Source organism: Lathyrus oleraceus, chromosome 7 (genome assembly GCF_024323335.1).
Source record: "Lathyrus oleraceus cultivar Zhongwan6 chromosome 7, CAAS_Psat_ZW6_1.0, whole genome shotgun sequence".
Taxonomy (NCBI): domain Eukaryota; kingdom Viridiplantae; phylum Streptophyta; class Magnoliopsida; order Fabales; family Fabaceae; genus Lathyrus; species Lathyrus oleraceus.
In genome coordinates this window covers 157,542,332-157,563,858 of record NC_066585.1, presented here as the reverse complement: position 1 = coordinate 157,563,858, position 21,527 = coordinate 157,542,332, and the positions used below count along the sequence as shown (strand labels likewise).

Below are 21,527 nucleotides of genomic sequence, written 5' to 3'. Positions count from 1 at the left end.
AGTTCTTTCCACATTTATGAATTGGGCTTACGAAGCGAAATGTGCCTTATCAAAAATCACTTCTCTTGCACTTAATACTTGAGTATTTCAGTTCCTTGGGATGATCATAATCAATCCTATAAAGGCATTTGAAATTATAGGATAGTTTAAGCAAAAAAGGTATATTTGATAGCCGATGTATGAGAATCCTTCAAACCATCGCCTCTACTCCTTAAGTGCAAGGGCTTAAGGGGAAACTATTTTGGATCGACCATATACTCGGTGATCTGGTCCATCCCTAGAGATTCGATCGCCATAAGAAAAGAACTCCTTGAATTGATCTGATCCAGGCATGTTCATTTTCTAGTCTGACCACCTCCAGGCGCAACATCCCAGATCCAATTCAAGTACATACTAAAGAATTTAGAACATTCTTCTCACCACTGAACCTTCAGTAATATGGAAGCAGGATATTCATCCTTCTAATGCATCTGACGGTCCTCCGCATTCTACATCGACAAGTTAGCGAGTTAGTTATTTAACTCCTCTATATATGCGGATGACGCCATTTCAGGTAAAAAAATTCAAACATAATTTGAATACTCTCCGTTCCATCGCATTAGAAGCTCTCCTCCGTCGTAGCTTCCCTGACTACACATATTTCTGATTTCGATACGGAACAAAAACCATATTTTGGTTGAACTCTCAAACTCATGTTTTTGCATAATTTTTTTTTAATTTACTAATAAACCTTTGAAGCTGTAAAACCATCTTTATTATTTTTATCACATTAATTTTTATTTAAATTATATATATATATATATATATATATATATATATATATATATATATATATATATATATATATATATATATATATAAAAGACTAACTACATATGGATATTTGTTTCAAATGATTCAAACTACAATCACCTCTTATGTTTAATCTATTAATAGTAGTAGTAATACTAATAATATTTAATTTGTGTAAAGATTGATTATAATATATTATGTTTAAAAAATTTAGACTTTTTTACCATACCTAAATTTGTTTACTTCCTTTATTCCTCCATTTCTAAGAGAGAGAAAGACAAAATAGTGAGAGCTAAAGTTATATCTAGTCGTCTCCGAGCTTAATTGGTAGTTGTGTAGAAATATTTAGGTATGAAAAATCCGTATTCATGGGTATTCACGAGTAAAACCCGTCACGGGCATGAGTTGCATAATTTAATGGGTATCCACGGGTAAAATAAACAGATATTTAATTATGGGTTAAATACACTTTACCCCCCTGTAATGTTAGCGAGTTTAGGGTTACCCCCCTGGTAAAGTTATTTTTTCAATACCCCCCTTATGTTATGTAGATTCCTTCATAGAACCCCCTAATATCCAGGTGGCATGGAATCTTGGTTTTTTATTTCAGACGTGGCTTTTTAATTTTTTTATTTTCACATGTGAATCTTCATTAGGTCTCCAGCATGGCATAAACTAGAAATTAGGGTTCCAAATCCATCCCTCTCTCTCTTCGTGAAATCCATCCCTATCCCAAATCCATCCCTCTCTCTCTTCGTGAAATCCATCCCTACCCCAAATCCATCCCTCTCTTCATCTTCGTCCGTGTCCCCTTCATCTGGGTTATGGGTGGCAGCAAGGCATCTTCCACGAGTGAAGTTGGAAACGGCTTACCAAGATGTGGATGCAATGAAACCATGAAGTTGTTGGTCTCCAAGTCAATTGAAAACCCCGGTCGCAAATTTTGGAAATGCAGGAATAATATGGTGAGCAATTTTGAAGCATTTTATTATTTTGAGTTTGATTTCGAAATTAATTGTTGGTGGTGTTTGTCTCAAATTGCAGAATGGGTGCGGTTTATTTTTGTGGGATGATTTGGTCAGTGAGTTTGCAGTGAAAGAAACCAATCCGTCCGGATGCCGCCAATGTGAAGTCAACAAGGCTTATTTGATTGAATTTGCTAAAGAGATTGTTGAGGAGATAGATTGCAGAGTCGGAAAGCTTAACAAGTTAGAAAAACTGAAGAAAAAGATTGCAATGGAAAAGAGGAAAAATTTATGGTTAATGTTTGTAATTGGTCTGTCATGGATGTTGATAGCAGCTATGGTTAAGTTAGTCTAATGAGTCTGTCATGTAATTGTTATGTCATTAGTGTTTTTCAGCAATGTAATGTTGAACTTGTAATGTGTTCATCAATGAAATGTAATCTGTTCATCAATCTTAAACTGTCAGTGCAGCATCATTATTTGATTAAACTTTCAGCATTCAATCTACCAATAATGACAGAAAAAAGTTATATCATAATGAAAGAGCAAAATTGCAAAATCATCAGAAAACTACAGAACAATTTTATAGTCAGTAATTCTAAAGAAAATATGACATAGTAAACATATAAATAAATTGAAATATATTAATGTAGTCTATCTCTTAAACTTTTTCAGTGCAGAATTCAAGGTGAATGTAATTAAATACTTTGGCTTTTTCTTTAGGTCCTGCAGAATTCATGGTTTTGTTGTAAGATTAGTCTATCTCAAAACCTCATCCATGGAAGGTCTCAATTCCTTTTCCCTTTGCAAACATTGAAAAGCCAACTCTGCCACCGAAACTATCATCCTGATATGCCAAGGCAGTGTGTCTATTCTTGCTAGATCACCTTAGAGATGAAAATCAACAGTGTGGTTTGGAACATATTCGTATACAAGCAATAGTTCATCGCTGTGATGTGAAGTAGCAGCTTAAAATAATTTCTCTTATTCTTCGGCTCTGCAACAGAAGCCATTTTGAAAGTAACTTTATAAGTAAACCGTACATCAACAAATGTAATATATGATCTGAGAAATTCATCTGAAGTGTACCATTGTGACAGTAGAACTTATTGTTTGCATTAAGTCTATATTTCCTTTTTTGACAAAACAGCACATTCAGACATTGAATCCTTCAACATTCAAACGCTTCCCAATTATTGACTGTTCCAACTTGAAACGTATTTATGTGATGGTTTAACCATAAGAGGGAATATAACCATCCATATTTTCTCACACTTTTTTCCACATTAAATTTTACACTTTGTATTCTTAGAAAGAAAATATACTACAGTATATACAGTTATTGGAAATATTATATTTCTGTTTTTTCTTAGTATATACACTTTGAATTCATGGTTTTGTTGTAAGATTAGTGCACAGACTAGCCATGGCTCTCTGCAGAATTCATGGTTTATGAAAAACAAGAAAAAAATGTGACAGACTAGCCATTGTGTTTTATAGACAATACACACCAATAATGTTAAACTGATACATTAGAATTGATCATCACAGTAAGTGCATATGTTTGTTACAAAAGGATTACAAAATACATGTCTTCAAAGATCAGTTGGCATTACAAAAGAGTTTTCCAAAAGGATTACAAAATACATAGCAGAAACATAATAATCAGTCCCTCATTTTGAAGTGGGTATGTCTTCATTTTCTGGTAGGGTAATTGGTTTGTCACTAGATATTCCTTCACCTGTTATGGGTCTTTTAAACCAACTCAACTTGATCCTCTCACTTTGCCTTCTTTTGATGATAGGTTTTTTTCAACCCTTTTTCTGGATTGTTTTGTGATTGAGGCAGCCACACTAGATCCTGTTTGACTCATAATAGTTGGAACAGGCATATCAGTTGGAGGCTGTGGATCAGTTGGAACAGGCACATTTGTTGGAACAGTCATATCAGTTGCAGTTGGGGCAGGCATATCAGATGCAGTTGGCATATCATTTGCAGTTGGCATATCAGTTGCAGTTGGCACATCATTTGCAGTTGGCATATCAGTTGCAGTTGGCACATGTCCTTTTTTAGGTTTTCTCTACAATGTAAGACACAATGTATGGTTGTCATCACAATGCATATCACAATGAAGAATGTAAGACAGAATGTAGAATCTAAGACAAAATGTATATCACAATGAATTACCTTTCTTTTAAGTGCATTGGGATCCTGAGTGGTAGCCTTACAAGTCATAGCATTGTGACCAAAATTATCACATTTGGTGCACTTATATGCAACACCAGATCTTCTCTTCCTTGCACCATCCTCTCCACTTTCTCTTATCCTAATCTTCTTAGGTCTACCAGGACCATTTTTATATGCAGGTGGTAGAGGTGGTTCCATCTCAACTTCTGGCCACATATCTTGACCATTGATTGGACTTACTGAAAATCCATAACATAGTGCAAACTTTTCTCTTGTGTAACAAGCATCAACAAATTCATCAGGGTTTTGCTTTCTATAACTCAGAGCAGCTACAACATGCCTACATGGAATTCCTACTAATTCCCAAAAATTACAACTACATGACCTTTTAGCAATGTCAACAATAAATTCATGTGTGTTGTAACTATGTGTAACCTGAAAAGTCTCAGCAATTGACCATGTTGGCAACCAATGACCACTCCTGAACACCTCATTATCTAACCTTCTCCTAGGTATTGGCATCACCTTATGTGGCCAATTTTCTAGTTTACTTGCAGAGGTGGATAACCTATTCATCAGATATTTTCTTATCCACTCACACATTGTGAGTATAGGTTTGTCCCTAGCAGCTAGAATGGTAGCATTAAAAGACTCTGAGATATTATTCATCAATGTATCACATTTAGGGTAAAAAGAAAAGGCATGCTTACACCAGCTTTTGGTAGGAACAACCATCAACCAAGTCCAAGCATTGGGATTTGCATTCTTCAATTCATTCATCTTTTGGACCCATGCCTGATAGTATGTGGCTTTAGCAGCTCCCATCATTAAATCTCTAATAAGGGCTCCTCCACCAAACCTTTTCTTGAAATTAGCATACAAGTGCCTAAGACATAATCTATGCTCAATAGTATCAGACAATTCTTCAAATACAGCCACAAGTCCCTGATACAAAATAGAAATTTTTTCAACATTTAGAGAATAGAATAATTTGCAACAGAAAGATAGAGTTAAATACATACCTTCTGTTGATCAGAGATAAATACATATCTTCTATCCTGACCAATGTCCTCCATTAGTAGTTGTATAAACCATCTCCAACTCTCCTTTGTTTCATTTTCAACCACACCAAATGCCAAAGGGAAGTATTGATCATTAGCATCCCTGCCTACAGCAATAAGTAACTGTCCACCATACTTGGTCTTTAAGTGACATCCATCAACCCCCACAAATGGTCTGCATCCATGAATAAAGCCTTTCTTACAGCCATCAAAACAGAAATAAAATGACCCAAACCTTGGTTGTATGGATGGACTAGGTCTTTCTACATTTATCTTCACAGTGTTGCCATGGTTTACCCTTCTTAGTTCTTCTGCATACCTCCATATGGAAGCATACTGATTGTCAGCATCACCTTCAATTATCTTCTTGGCAATTAGCTTAGCCCTCCATGCTTTTGCAACAGTAATACCCACAGAATATGTTTGCCTCATATCTTGGATGATGTCTCTTATCCTGACTGTATCAGAAGTTTGCATCCTCTTTACCACATGCTTGGCCACCCACTTTGAGCTAGCAGACTTGTTGTTCAAAACCCTAGCACATGTGTGCTTATGTACAAGTGTTTTTATAGCAAAAGTCTCCTTGTGGCCCACCTTAGAGCATAAGACTAAAAACCCACATTTATGCTTACGCACCACCCTTACCCTATCTCCCTCATTTTTCACAAAAGAAATTTCCCTCCCATTAAGCACTGACCACTCACGGATAGCTGCCCTAAAGTCATCAAGTGTGTTGAATTCCATACCCCACTTGAATATAAAGTCTTTGTTTAAATGCTCTTTCCTAAACCTAGCATACTTGGGCCTTTCTTCATCACAAGAATCATCTGGGTCAGAACTATTCAACTCATCACTATAGTATACATCATCTGAATCCATAGTCTTATTGGGCTCCTCCATACTGTTATTGGGCTCCCACCTAATAGGCTTAGTAACATCTATTCCTTCAAAACCATCAAAGTAAGCAGTAGCTCTTTCATCTTCACTGTCATCTAACCCCTCTACCTTCTCCTCATCTAACCCATCAATTCCATTATCAGGGGGGTGGTCATCATCATTCACACATTTAGGTTCCCTATCAGCAGGGTCCATGTTCCCAGTACTATGTTCAACATACAAATCTCCTTTCACATTCATTGCACTAAAGTATAGAGCAAAATCATCAACAGCATCATCATCTTTCCTAATCAGAAAAAAACCATCTTGAATTTCTAAAACTTTTGTCCATACCCTAACACAATCAGCCTTATACCCTAACCTACTCAACAACTTCTCAATGTTATCCATGTTCCAATTTGAAACATGTATCCCATTAACTGTCGTATCCGTACCCCCTCTGTATATAATTTCTTCTTCAAAAACCCTGTAAAATTCACCCCCATGGTGGAGTGTAACACTAAAGTGTTGTGAATCCTGTCAATATATTATACCCACATGTCAAAGATTGTTGATTTCAAAATTTTACCCTACGACATTGATGAACTTCAAATTTTTACTAACCTCGGACTTTGGACACTTCACTGAGCTCGTCTTCACTGAGCTGGATCGCTTCTTCGTATTCGCTGAGGTTGTCTTCATCTTCGTCTTCACTGCGGTCGTCTTCACTGAGCTCGTCTTCACTGAGCTGGATCGCTTCTTCGTATTCACTGAGGTTGTCTTCATCTTCGTCTTCACTGCGGTCGTCTTTCTCGTTTGCTTCGTTCCCTGCATTCTTCTTCTTCGTCTTCGTCTTCCCCTGGAAATTTCGTCTTCGTCTTCCCTGCTATGTTCAGAACCCTAATTTTCTAAGGGGGTATTTGAAATTAAAAAGTGTAAAATGACACATAATCACTTTAACAAAATTAAAAATATGCCAGGTGTAGGACCTCTTATTAGATTCCATGCCACCTGGATATTAGGGGGTTCTATGAAGGAATCTACATAACATAAGGGGGGGGTTTACAAAAAATATTTTTACAGGGGGGTAATCCTAAACTCGCTAACATTACAGGGGGGAAAAGTGTATTTAACCCTTTAATTATTTGTTTTCTAACCGACACAAATACGGGTTTGATGGTACCCGTTTCTGTGGATATTCTTATCCGTTAATAATTAAAAAAATCACTTAAATATCCTTTAAAATCATTATAATTGATAAATTCATTTCATTAATAGCCACTTAATTTAATTTGGTAATCATCTTTTCACTTAAAACCCTAATTGTTTAAGTTTTTCTTCCATGTATTCTTCAAAAGTTATACACATAACTTTTAATTTACAACATATAAAAAAAGTTAGTAAATTAAAATTTTAAAAAATATATCCATGGGTATCCGCAAATTCCCGTAGGTATCTCAAAATTCGCGGATACCCACAATGGTATGGGGAGGTACGATAACATATTTACTAAATGAGACATGTAACGAGGGACTAGTACCCGTGCCCATGAGTATCCATTGTCATCACTAGGAACATCAAATACAAGGGCGTGAGTTCAAAACCATAATATTTTGCTTGTTCATCTTTAAATGATTAATTTCAACTAATAAGTTAGTTAAAAATGCTTAAATGCACTTTTGGTCCCCCTATTTTAATATTCTTAACTTTTTGCACCGTGTTTAAAAAAAATCAACTATTTGGTCCATGTTATTCATATTCCTTTTTTCTGTAGTCCCCTTGCACATGACAGGTATTTTAATGATGTGACAAGTATTGTTTTGTGCCACATGATATAAATTGGTGCCATATGTCACTATTTATAATTAATTTGAAACAAATAAATATTTTTTATATTATAAATCATTTAAATTAATTCTTATTTTCAATTTTAATTATTATTTTGAAATAAATATAATATTATATATCAATTCATCACCAGTTGCATTTTTTCATATCATCTTCCCCAATCCTCTGTTGAAACCCTAATTTGGGTTCACTTTAATCAGTGCTCGTATTCATCTTCTCCAATCGCACTTCAATCATTCTTCATTTCAATTGTTGTTCACTTTAAAAGTTGGACTCACAGGAATCATTGTCCATCTTCATCTTCTCTAATCGCAGTTCCATGTCGCAAAGCTCCAAGTCAAGTTACATAAAGGTTGTGTAATACATTCAAGATAAGTGCAAATATGGACTGGAATCTCCATTGATGACTTCCTGGACCGAATCGAACCCATGTCGTCTTTTTACGACTATGGAATGTTTAAGGTACAATTTTGTTTTATTTTATTCATCTTCAAGGCATTCATCTTCAACACCGTGAAATTTTTGTGTGTTTCCAGATCCAAGGTTATAAGAGATGCAACCATTTTAGTTGGTTTAATGAAGAAATGTCACCAAGAGTCAAGGAAGTAATCTCTAATCTGAACCAGAAGTTAAGTGAAGAAAAGTTGAAATTAAGTGTTGTCAAGATCAAAGAAGAAGAGGTGAAGATTAATATGAAGTTTATGAAGAAGGTGATGAATTTATATGTGTCAATCACTTTTGCTTTATTAATTGGTTTGGTTCTGTGTATTGTATTGAAGTAAGAATGTAGTGAAGTTTATGAATAAGATGAATAAATGTTGTTGAATGGTGTAATGTAAGGTTTAGTCATGTGTCAATGACATTGATTTGGTGTAATTTGTATTGTTTAATGCCTTTGAATGAATATGACTTTAATAGTTCAACTTTATAGCTTATCAATTTATGGTTTATTGGTTATACAAACTATGAGTATTAAGACACTTCTTTAACAAACTATCAATTTATCAACATATTCATAAGATGTCTAAAATAACAGTAATGTATCAAAATAACATCGATTTAACAAGTTTAACATGACACTTATTTTGAACACATTACACTTGTTTATGACATAAAATATTACATAACAAAAAGAAACATTACCCTTGTTCATGACACAAAATATTGGGTTAATAAACATTACAAAATATAGAACACCATCCTATATTCTTCATTAATCTATTATTGAGTTGGTTATGTAGGGGTTGGTGCTTGTGATGAAGATCCAATTTCTGTTTCTAGATTTTACTTGGACTTCTTGTTCTCTTTTCCATCAGGGTTCTTTTTGCCTTCTTATTCTTATCTCCATCAGTGTTGCCATCAAGTTTTTTCTTAGTCTGGTTGCCACCCTTTGGTATAGCCCTATCAACAACTCTCTTTCCCTTACAACTCTGCTTGTTGTGTCCCATGACTCCACACCTGTGGCAAGTAACTATTGCAAGTTTTCTTGGTAGTACATGTGGGTTTATAGTTTGAGATGACCAATTCCCCTTTTGCATCAATGGGGGATTCACTGCTAATTGTACATGTATAAGTCAAAGTTGCGGACCATTTTTTAGGAGAATGATATATGGATAAGTCTTCATAAAGGTGACCTTCCTGCATACATATACAACACAATAGAACATATAAATACAGAAGTATAAAAATTGGCAACAAAAATAAATAGAAATATTATTGGTTATACCTATAATAATCATAAACATATTCTTGATGCAATTGAAAACCATACCCTTATCAACTCCTTGTCAACTATTTACTGTTAAAAACCATACCCAACCGGAATTTGATGGCCTCACCACTTTTGTAACTTGGAAATGTATCATACTCTTGCTCATCCCCACTTTCAGTAGGTGTATGCAATTTATCAGAATCTTCATCATGATTGGGCTCAAACTCAGCTTGAGACTTCTCAGATTGTGCTTGGGTATCCTCATTTTCAGCATGTAAGATTGTTGTCTGATCTAGGTCAATAGAATATTCACTGATATCAATGTCACTTTAAGAATAACATTCACTTCCAACATATTTGGCATATGTATCATTATTATCATGGTTAACTTCAACATCATCATCATCATCTACAACATTATTATCCTTATCAATGTTAACTTCAACATCATCATCAACTACAACATTATCAGCCTTATCATTGTTAATTTCAACAACATCGTCAACTACAACATTATCATCCTTATCATTGTTAACTTCAACATCATCATCAACTACTACATCAACCTTATCAGGATTAACTTCAGTATCATCATCAACTATAACATCAGCCTTATCAGGGTTAACTTCAACATCATCATCATCTACAACATTAAATCCATGAACTGCCTCAGCCTCATCTATTATTTCAGGGTTATCAACATCATGCTCCACATACAGATCAACCAATTCGAATCCACTAAGATCTCCATTGAGTTTCAACACATCATCATCCTAGTTTAGGGGTCTAACTCCTCTACTAAAGCTAAACCTAGGATTCTAATACCACAAACACTTCATGTTAAAATAACCCTCACATTTAATAAAAGACTCCAATAATATATAGAATATATAGTCAATATTTTGTCTTCTAGCTCATTTATGTCACTACCCCACCCATATACCATTTAATATGGGAGTCTACAAGTTCACCCTTGTGATGTAATCTTAATTTAATACTTTGAATATTAGATAACATGTAAATCATTTTTAAAATACATATTAGATTAAACACCTGAGTCCATTACATGTGAAATTAAGGGACCACTAAATAAGCATATGGTCAACATCTCAGATTAAACAACTTCGAAAAATGGAACATGTCGTTTGGACCACATACAACTGACAGAAAATTAGGGTTCCACGTATGAACCACATTAAAAAATAATAACATTTACCTAGGTTCCTAAAAGAGGGAACAATAATAGACATACTTGAGACAAAATTTAACATCTTCGTCTCTTTTCCATGAATGTTGTGGGTTGTTCTTCATTGCAGAAATTGTTTGCTTCGCTGCAAACAAAATGAAAAAACACAAATTAATACTTGGAAATGAAGAATAAAACTGATTCCATATAAAGGAGTTGCGAAAATTGGAACGAAAATGGATACCTCATTCTCTGATACAAAGAGAAAAATCAGGATTCATGCACAAATTGAGAATCTGGAAGGAACAAAATATATATATATATATATATATATATATATATATATATATATATATATATATATATATATATATATATATATATATATATATATATATATATATATATATATATATATATATATATATATATATATATATATATATATATATATATATATATATATATATATATATTAAAAATATTTATCTGTTTTAAATTAATTGTAAATATTGAATGGCACCAACTTGTATCATGTCGCACAAAATAGTACTTGTTACATCATTAAAATGTCCGCCATGAAAAATAAATTATGACTAATCTTTTATGTTAAGTTGTCTTTGAGATATTGTATTGTGTTGTATGGAAGCAACCTTGTAGTGCCTAATTTACAATGCAACAACCATGTCAGTCTCATCCTAGTAGGACGCAAGATCACAAATGGCAAAATTAATTATTAAGACCATTATCTTAATTTAATATTCCGTCTTAATTCATAAATTAATTTTTTTTATAAGTTAGTTACTTAACTTCACTTCATTTATTCTATTTGATCCTATTCGTCAATTTTTAGAAGAAAAAAAATGTTAAATTTTGGTGACGTGACGTGACAATAAAATCATTGGTACAAATCTGAGTCGGCATATATAATTTAAAACTGATACAATGTTTAAACTGTGAGAGTTTTATTTTCAACTTTCGAAAACAAAATCTCCGCAATTTAAAAAGTGTATCAGTTTTTAATTACATATGTTGACTCAAATTTGTATCAATGACATTGATGTCATGTCATGTCACTAGAACTTAATAGATAGGACTAAATAAAATTATATAAGTATAATTAAAGGATTAATTTATAATATTTTTTTATTAAAGCACTAAAAGGATCATTACTAATTTTTTTATAATATCCAACTTACATGCTTTAAATTTGTTTCAAGCTTACTACTAATTTTTATTGTCTCGTATCACTTTCGAGTACATTGGTATTATGATCGATAATTAATACTAAAATAACTTTTACCTAAAAGACAAATTAACTTTACATTATTAAAGACGATTATATATCTTCCCGTGTGATTGAAAATTTTAAATTATTTATATGATACGGTTGAATGGTATATTTCTATTAAATAATTGTGTAATTTCTTTTTATATTTTCAATGCATCTCTATTAAATTTATTTTTATTGAAAAAAAAGATGATGTGCTGACAGTATAAATTAATTTTACATTATCAATCAATAACAATAATGTATCTTGTTAAATTAAATTGAATTTTTTAAATTAATTGTCTGACATGACATTAGGGGTGTGCATGGATCATAAACCAAACCAAATTGAATAATATATATGGTTCGGTTTGGATCTTAAAACCATTTTCATAAAACCAATTTATTTTCTTAAAACCGGTTTATAAGTGGATCGGTTCGGTTTTAAACATGTTTTTAACAAAAAATATAGTTAAAAAAACACAGTTTTAAATCAATTTTTTTAAAACCAATTTTTTATTTTCTTAAAAAAATCAATTTCAAAACCAATTTTATAAAAAAAACAGTTTTTAAAACTATATTTAAAAAAAATCAATTTTATATCAAAAATAATTTTATTTTATTTTAAGTAACTTTTTTATTTTCACGAGTTATAAAACTATTTTATGTAAAAAAAATATTTATTTTAAAAAATTACTTTAAATTTGACTTTTATAATCACCACAAATAATATCTCGATTAAAAATAAAAATAACTGAAAAAAAAAATTAAAAAAAATGGAAATCGAAAAAAAAAATTGAAAATAAAATAATAATTTCTATTCTGAAATTATAAAAAATTAAAATTATTTAAAATTATTTTTTTTTTGAAAATGAAACTTTTTTTTATTCTGAAAATTTGAAAAAATAACCTTTTTGAAAATTAAAAAAATTATCAAAAAAAATTATTTAAAAAAATCTAATTTCTTTACTGAAAAAAATACAAAATATTTTTGATAAAAAATATCTTTTTTATGTAGAAGAAAATAATAATTTTATTTGAAAAAAAATATCAAATATAATTTTTTTGAAAAAAAACATCCAAATATAATATTTTTCGTGAAAAGAAAAAAATTTTTGAATTTTATTTTTAAAAAAACTTTTTATGAAATTTAAAAAAATATAAAATATAAAATTGATTTATAATGTGATAAAATATAAAAACAGACAGATATAAAAATTTAAAGCATTGTAAAATTTGGATATCCAATAACAAAACCAAATTTTTATAATGGGTAACGGTTTATATTTGGATAATAAAATGGATACCCAAATTTTTATTTTAGCATTTGGTTTGATTTTTTAAAAGTAGAACAATTTGGATACCAAATTGATTATGGATAATTGGTTTTTTTACACACCCTTACATGACATAATGATATATTCTCATTGGATGACAGTGTATAGCTTTTTTATACGGTCAATGCATCTCCATTAAATTTATTCTTATTGAGAAAAGGCATTATGCAATGATATTGTAATTAATTTTACTGTAAAATTTAATAACCGTAAAATTTAATGACAATCATGTATCCCACAAAGTCAAAGTGAAAAATTTAAATTACTTGTATGATATGATATGTATTGATATATTCCTATTAAATGACAATTTAAAACTTTTTTTTATAGTGTATTTTAAACTCATTATTATTGAGAAAAATAATAATAATAATAATAATGTAAATCAATTAAAAATTATTTAAATATTTATTTTTTAAATGATAGTGTAAAACTTTCATATTACCGTTAAACCATTCTTATTTCAATAAAAGTACAATCACATGGTTACAAAATCTGTCATCTTATCACATATTTCAATAAAAGTACAATCACATGGTTACAAAATCTGTCATCTTATCACATATTTCAATAAAAGTACAATCACATGGTTACAAAATCTGTGAGTCTTATGTTCATTTTGTCTACACCTTATCCTCTAAACTAGTATAGTAGTATTAAACTCATTTAACTAATAGCTTACTATGACACCAATCCATGTGAAACAAAAATAAATGTAAAAAACACTTCAAGCTCATAAAATTACCGAAATCAATTGCTATATACGGTTAATATATAAGATATTTTATACCATCCACAAATTACAATAATTTGCATTATAAATTTAAAAATAATTATGATTAAAATTAATATCTGTAATGAATGACTGATTATAATTTATTGATAGTATAAAATATTTTATACCCACACTATGTAAAATTTAAAACTTATGAATAAATTTTTTAAACATAATATATTATAATCAATCTTTAGACAACTTAAATATCATTAGTATTACTACTACTATTAATAGATTAAATATAAGAGGTGATTGTAGTTTGGATCATTTGAGACAAATATTCATCTCTAGTTAGTATTGAATCCGAGTTATATATATATATATATATATATATATATATATATATATATATATATATATATATATATATATATATATATATATATATATATATATATATATATATATATATATATATATATATATATATATATATATATATATATATATATATTACTCGGATTCTTTTTGATCATATTTCTTAAAAATGATAATTTAAATCTTCAATTGTTCAAACGTATTATATTGGTCTTTTTATCAATTTTATTAGTCAAAGGCAACAAACATGTATAACTATCACTAATGTGGTATTTGAAATAGTTAAGTATACATTAAAACATGTAAGGTGGGCAACATTTAGGTTCCAAATCATGAATTTATAAAATAAAACTCTAGATTGGTTGAGGATATAACACAAAACTTTTGAAGAACGAAAAAATCAAGTGGCAAACGATAAGAAGAAGACAAAGAAGAACAATGCAATATGAGGAGGTAAAGAATGATACGAGAGAGATGAAGAAGACAAAGTTTTACTCTATTCCTCATAAGTCCCTATATTTTGCTTCTTTCTAATTTAGATTTTTTTATGAGAATTTTTGAATGTAGGTTTTCTTTTGGATTTCTAAATCTGGGTTTTTTTAATGCGTACAACTTTCGAATGTAGGGTTTATTGTGGAGGTTTCTAAATGTATGATTTCTAGGGTTGTAGAATATTGGATTCCAATATGAGAAGTAGGGTTCATATCATGTTTAAGTACTATTTATGGTTGTTAATATGTGTTTGAATCAATTAACATTATGTTGTTACTATGACATCAGTGAAAGTATTTGTTCATGTTTTTATTCATCATGGAGGATCGTTTGTAGATGAAGAAATGTCTAAGTATGAAAGGACTATATCAAAGATGAATGTGATGTTGATAATAAAAAGTTTTTTTAGATGGTAGACATTTTTAGAGAATTGGGATAAGGAAGTTGGAACTATGTGGTACAAGGATCCTACATTTCGTATGCATATATGGGTTGGTGACAAAGGCGTCAAAGACATTATTGATCATCTAAGATTCAATTGAGTGTTAAGGTATTTGTTCAACATCCATTATCATGGTCTGAGTTCTTTGATGGCCATATAGTGGAAAAAGATATAATTCTTGTAAACCTTAAGGATGTTATAAACCTTAACGAAAAGGATCTTGTTTTCAAACTGTATGAAGAAACAATCAATATGGAAGATAATTCAGATAGTATGTATGACCAAAAAACTGAAGTGAATGATGAAAAAGCATGTGTTAAGGAGGTTGTTGAAGTGAATGAAGTGTCTGTATAATCATGGGTAAATAACCCAACTAATATGGATGACCAAAAAGCTGAAGTGAATGATGAAAAGGCGTGTGTTAAGGAGGTTGTTGAAGTGAATGAAGTAAGTGTATAATCATATGTTGTAAGTGAACAAAACATGCACGAATTATAAGGTGAATCGAATGATGAAGAGGTTGTTGGTACTAAATGTGATGATGACAGTGATGAAATCAATTTTAATTATGAAAATGCAATGAATGTATCATTTGAAGACTCGAAGGAATGCAATGACGAATTTTTGAAAGATGATATGAAAATATGTTAGATTTTATTAAGGATATATAAGTGCCCAATAATAAGATAAAATACAATAAAAATTTAAATGAGAGTGAAGATGAAAATGAGTAATTAAAATTTTGTTGTGTATCTAGTGAGGGAGATGAACCAAATATGAAGAAATGCAATGCTTTAAGTTGCGAAAAAATATGGTAGATTATAAGTGAGAATTAAAAACTTATTTTTCTACAAATTCTAATTTTAAGGAAGCAAACACAACACATATAATATTGTATGTAAGAAATCTAAAGTTAAAAAAAATATTAAGAAAAGGGTGAAAGTTATGTGCAAAGAAGGATGTTTATGAAATGCTTATTATGCAAAGTCACTGAATGAGAAAATGTGGCAACTGAGGAAGGTAATGAGCATTCACATTAATGGTAGAGCTTAAAATTTTAAGATGCTAAGTAAAATAATTTAGATTTTTTTAAAAGATAATCCTAAAAAGAATATTAGAGACATTAAGGAAAAAGCTGACGGAAAATAAAACGTAGATGTAAACAAGACAAAGGTTGTAGACGGCCTTTATGATACTTTACAAAAGATTGTAATTACTTAGAATTTTATGTTTCTTCAACTTTATGCTATTTTTAACAACTTGATTATCTTTTCCTAAAAGGTGTATTGCCTTATATGGAAAAGTTTTTGTTGGATGCTTAACAAATATTTTGTGTACGTCACTTGTACAACAATTCTACGCAGAAATATCTAAGAAAGAAGTTGAAGGAAGTAATCTAGAAGACTACTAAGTCAACTTATTCACAAAGACACGAGAGAAATGAGAATTGTCAATGAGGATGCATATAAACATATTTTAAAAATACCTCATAGATTCTCGAGTAAATCACAATTCAAAATATAATAAAAATATCATACTTTGTTGAACAACATGTCAGAACAGGGTGTCATGAATACCAACAAGGTGTCATAAATACATGTTGTAGAATTTCACTCCCAAAACATTCTCAACCATACCAATTCGATCCTAAATCAATCCAAATCATCTAAGATAAATTGCAACATCAATTACAGTTGTACTCATACATCTAATCACATACAATCATTATTTAAGCTATCAAGATTCTAGGGTTCCAACATGTACAATCATTGTTACATACATCAAATACTCCTCCTTAACATGCAATTTTACACGATCAATTTTATCATACATTTCAAATCTTTTAGATGCGATTTCACACAACCAATTTCATCATTTATTTCTAATCTATGACATGCAAATCAAAATTTACAACCATGACCCATTTAAGATTAAGGATCACAAGAAAACCCTCGTTAACGAAAATGACGGTAAAGATGATGTTGTCTCAATGTTCACAAGCTTGATCGTCCATGATGAGTTCAATCCTTATTCTTCTTTAAATTCGACCACTCCTGTTTGGCAAACTCTCTCGTATTGTTTTATCCCAATTCAATGATTTGGTCATGCATAATTCTACATCTTCATAGTTACTTAATGATTGTGGGATGAAATTGCATGCAATCAAGAAGAACTCATAATGTAACCTATTATTCCCTTATCATCTCTTTCGAGTGAGAAAGATGAATGAAATTTGATTTCAACTTATCTTTGTCTTATTTATAATACCCTCGATATTTTAAAAAATTTCCTATTACATAGATGCCCTTGCCACTTAATCAAATTTATTTATGTTTAATATTTTTTTAGTCTTGTATGTAGGTTAAACTTGAGGTTATCTTTGAACTTAACAAAATTTTATAATAACTTTAAAAAAAATAATATTTGTTAAATTTAGCAGGTCTTTATTTAATATGAATGAAAATAAGAGTAGCATTCAAAATTGAGAGAATCTTAGTTTGGTAACATACAAACAATGGCTTCTGGAGGCGAGCACACACATGACCATGACCACCATCACCATGACCACAAGCACGGTCACCACGACGGTTCATTCGTAGGCGCCGACGGGAAAGTCTACCACAGCCACGACGGTCTTGCACCGCATTCTCACGAACCAATCTACTCACCTGGATTCTTCAGCAGAAGAGCTCAACCTCTTATCAACAGAGATTTCAATGAAAGAGCTTTCACCGTCGGCATTGGTGGACCCGTCGGTACTGGCAAAACCGCTTTGATGTTAGCGCTTTGTCAAAACCTAAGGGATCGTTACAGTCTCGCTGCTGTCACGAATGATATTTTTACGAAAGAAGACGGTGAGTTTTTGGTGAAGCACAAAGCACTTCCGGAGGAAAGGATTCGTGCTGTTGAAACCGGTGGTTGTCCTCATGCTGCGATTCGTGAGGATATTAGTATTAATCTTGGTCCGCTTGAGGAACTTTCGAATCTTTATAAAGCTGATCTACTTCTCTGTGAATCTGGAGGAGGTATTATTATTAGTAGTAATTACTTCATTAGGGTTTTTAGTTGCTTCATGTGTTTCAAATTCAGTTAGAATAATTGTTTGTTTTGGTTTTTTTTTTAAATGATTTTTATAATGTTAGATATTTTAGTTTAAAAAAAATTTATAAAGAAATTTTTCATAAAAGTTTCAAATGAAAATTTGGTTTGAATAGTTATGGTTAAAATGTTATTTTAGGTATTTTATCATTTTATGGAAACTTTTTTTGGATATCAAATTTTTAAAAAATCACTTAATTTTGAAGCTATTTCAAATAGCTTTTCATAAAAATCATTTTTAAGATACAATTTTTTGAAAAAATTGTGATTTTGACTATGTTTTGATCTTCAATAATGTATATTTATGTTATAGAATGAACAATTCAATCTTTTAATTTGTAAAAAATAAATCTAAAAAAACTTGTAATATTTTGAAAAATATTTTTGTAGAATCCATTTTCAAAAATACAAAGAAAAAATCCATTTTTCTAAAGCTAAAACAAACTGGCCCCTTATCCACTGAATGAATAGTCAATTTAGTGTATGTTTGGTTTCACGTTTTGAGCAACTAGAATTGATTATGGATGTGTAAAATTGATTATGACATGTTTGGTTATTTCCGAGTAGAATTGATTATGCTTTCTAGAATTGATTCTACTTGAAGCTAGTATTTGTAGCTTTTAAATCTAAACGTGATTTTTACACTGAAATTTACTCACCGTTCAACTCATTTTTGAAAGAATTTATCCAAATATAAATCACTTTAACTTCAACTCACTTTTAGCCGGAATCAATTCACTTAAAATCAATTGTCCTCACCGCAGAACCAAACACATACTCAGTCCTTAAACTATTGGCATCATCCAAAGTTTTTGCCCCTTAAATTTACCAAGATGATGTCTTTGTTTTTCTCTGACCGAAGGTAAGTAAAGTTTGACTTATAATTGTTTTAGCCTGGATTCGATCGCGGGTTCTTCACTTAAGCTTGACAAAAATGATGTATGAAATTGGAAAAACTTTGATCATATTGTTAGTATATTTGGATCTGTCAGTTTAGTTCTTGAAATTACTGTGGATGGACTAATTTGATCTATGATTTTCAGTTTTAGATAACATTTTATTAATTTAAAAGACTAAAATTTCAGGAACTAAAACCACGATTTAGTGACTCTGCTGTTATCCTTATGTGAGTTTGATACCAAAAAGTTTGGATGTTGACTTGAGTTTTTTGTGCAGATAACTTGGCTGCTAATTTCAGCAGGGAACTGGCTGACTATATTATTTACATCATAGATGTGTCTGGTGGCGATAAAATTCCGAGGAAAGGTGGTCCGGGAATCACACAAGCTGATCTCCTTGTAAGTGCTATATGCTGCATAATTGTCTGTGGCACTCATAAATTGATCGATGCAAGTAATTGGACTTGATTCCAGGTGATTAACAAGACTGATATTGCACAAGCAATTGGGGCTGACTTGGGTGTCATGCAGCGCGATGCTCTTAGGATGAGAGACGGCGGGCCATTTGTATTTGCTCAGGTTAGTTAAAAACTTTTTCTAGTGTTTCTTGCACCTTTTGTGGCTGGGAATATATGCAGCAAAATTTGGATTCTCTAGAGTCTGGAAATCTATCAGTCACACAGTAAGCACATCAATGGTTCAATAAAAGATGAGATGGTATCGATCACTTGACACGGAGGATATGTCATTGTAGGGAATCCAATTCCTAAGTTAACACCATATTAACACTATTGAGTCATCTAAACTCTTGCATTTACTTCGGCAAAAGTAAATGCAAAAGTTCATATATTCTACTTCGAGAAATATAGTTATTTATATGCACATATCCAACAAAAATACTAAAATAGAATTGTTTTCTGAATAGGAAATAAGCCACCGGCAAGGGTGTGAATGAGTATTTATAATGGCAAGGGTGTGAGGAATAGGATTTATAATTGAAACTTGGCTATATGGCATTGAATGTGTGTGTGTGTTTATCTCATTTTATTTATAGAAGTGCGTCAAAGTTTATATGAAGCATTTTTCTTACTCAAGTTTTACTTTTGCCTCTATAACTATTTAGCTGGTTCAAAATATGGAAGGAAACAAAGTATTATGAGCGAGTTGTGTTTCCTTGTAACATCTTTAAGGCAAATAATAACACATTTGTGTGAGTTATGCAGTATTCAATGAAATCACGCACCTCATAATAGCACGGGGATTTTTTGTTTCTTTTCTGATTTTCAGTTTCTATCATCCTAACCACATTATTTAAATGACCTGTCTTGTTTTTCGAATGACGATAGCCCGTCATTTTTTCACTTCTCTTAAGTTTACTTTATTTCGACATCAATGTGCAGGTGAAGCACAATGTTGGGGTGGAAGAAATTGTGAATCATGTCTTACAGGCATGGGAGGCAACTACCGGGAAGAAACGCCGTTGACATGTTTTTGCAAAACGGTGTTAGATTCAGATTAGTCAGCAGGAATGACATCTAAGAAAGCTGGTGGCTCGAGCGAGGAGCGGAGCCTAGCCCGCTGTCTTTTCATTTATTGTTAAGTATCTATTTGCTAATCATGTTACTACCTTGGACCTAATCAATGTGTGTGAGTATCTACTATGGCATATGGCAATGGCTACTAGGCCAAATAACTGATTTCATTCATGTTAAGCGAATTGACATCTAGATCTCTGAATAAAATAAAGGCATGCATGATTGTTGTGTTTGGTGTGCAATGGTAATCCAGTATATTTAATGTTTGTCCCCCAAAATGGGGTAATTACTGGTTTTGTCTCTGTTATGAAAATGATCACAGTTGGTTCCTCCCAATTAGAAAAAATAAGACTAAACTAACCAAAAGAGTATGAAGAGGAACAACTAGTGATAATTTTTCAGAAAAGGGGGGGTCAACATACTTAAGTATTAATTTTTGTGTGTTCGATTTAACAGGCGTATGAACTGAACTCCCTTGGATTACTATTATTATTAATGTAATTCGGATTCCGGTACATGGAAATGTATCTCCGGATGCACTATGTGCCTCACTGAAACACGTCCGAATTGTGACTCATCCCATATTTTTTTCAAAATTTGTTTCGGAGATGATTTTTAGATTCACCATAACAATTTATTTTTAATTTAACAATCCAATGACTTTTTTTGAAGTATATTTTCGGAATTGTAGAGCGGAAATTTGAAAATCTTTATATTTTCGAAAATATCAA

At 31.2% G+C, this 21,527-nt stretch overlaps 2 protein-coding genes across 2 annotated transcripts; both read left to right on the top strand.

Annotated features, from left to right (window-relative positions):
- Positions 1-1,388: 1,388 nt before the first annotated feature.
- LOC127102574 (uncharacterized) lies at positions 1,389-2,112 on the top strand. Its single transcript, XM_051039929.1, has 2 exons — positions 1,389-1,757; positions 1,837-2,112. The coding sequence occupies exons 1-2, from the start codon at positions 1,617-1,619 to the stop codon at positions 2,110-2,112; spliced, it is 417 nt and encodes a 138-aa protein (XP_050895886.1). The 5' UTR covers positions 1,389-1,616.
- A 15,590-nt stretch (positions 2,113-17,702) lies between these two features.
- On the top strand, positions 17,703-21,038 carry LOC127105327 (urease accessory protein G). The gene is made up of 4 exons (XM_051042503.1): positions 17,703-18,289; positions 19,539-19,660; positions 19,736-19,840; positions 20,662-21,038. Exons 1-4 carry the CDS (start codon positions 17,779-17,781, stop codon positions 20,743-20,745), a joined length of 822 nt encoding a protein of 273 aa, XP_050898460.1. The 5' UTR covers positions 17,703-17,778; the 3' UTR covers positions 20,746-21,038.
- Positions 21,039-21,527: the final 489 nt, after the last annotated feature.

What these genes read in the sequence shown, in the direction of transcription:
- LOC127102574 (XM_051039929.1), top strand. Translation starts at nt 1,617, where the DNA reads ATGGGTGGCAGCAAGGCATCTTCCACGAGTGAAGTTGGAAACGGCTTA. An exon ending in GGAAATGCAGGAATAATATG is followed by an intron (nt 1,758 to 1,836) that starts GTGAGCAATTTT and finishes CTCAAATTGCAG; the next exon opens with AATGGGTGCGGTTTATTTTT.
- LOC127105327 (XM_051042503.1), top strand. Translation starts at nt 17,779, where the DNA reads ATGGCTTCTGGAGGCGAGCACACACATGACCATGACCACCATCACCAT. An exon ending in TCTCTGTGAATCTGGAGGAG is followed by an intron (nt 18,290 to 19,538) that starts GTATTATTATTA and finishes TTTTTTGTGCAG; the next exon opens with ATAACTTGGCTGCTAATTTC. An exon ending in GGCCATTTGTATTTGCTCAG is followed by an intron (nt 19,841 to 20,661) that starts GTTAGTTAAAAA and finishes ATCAATGTGCAG; the next exon opens with GTGAAGCACAATGTTGGGGT.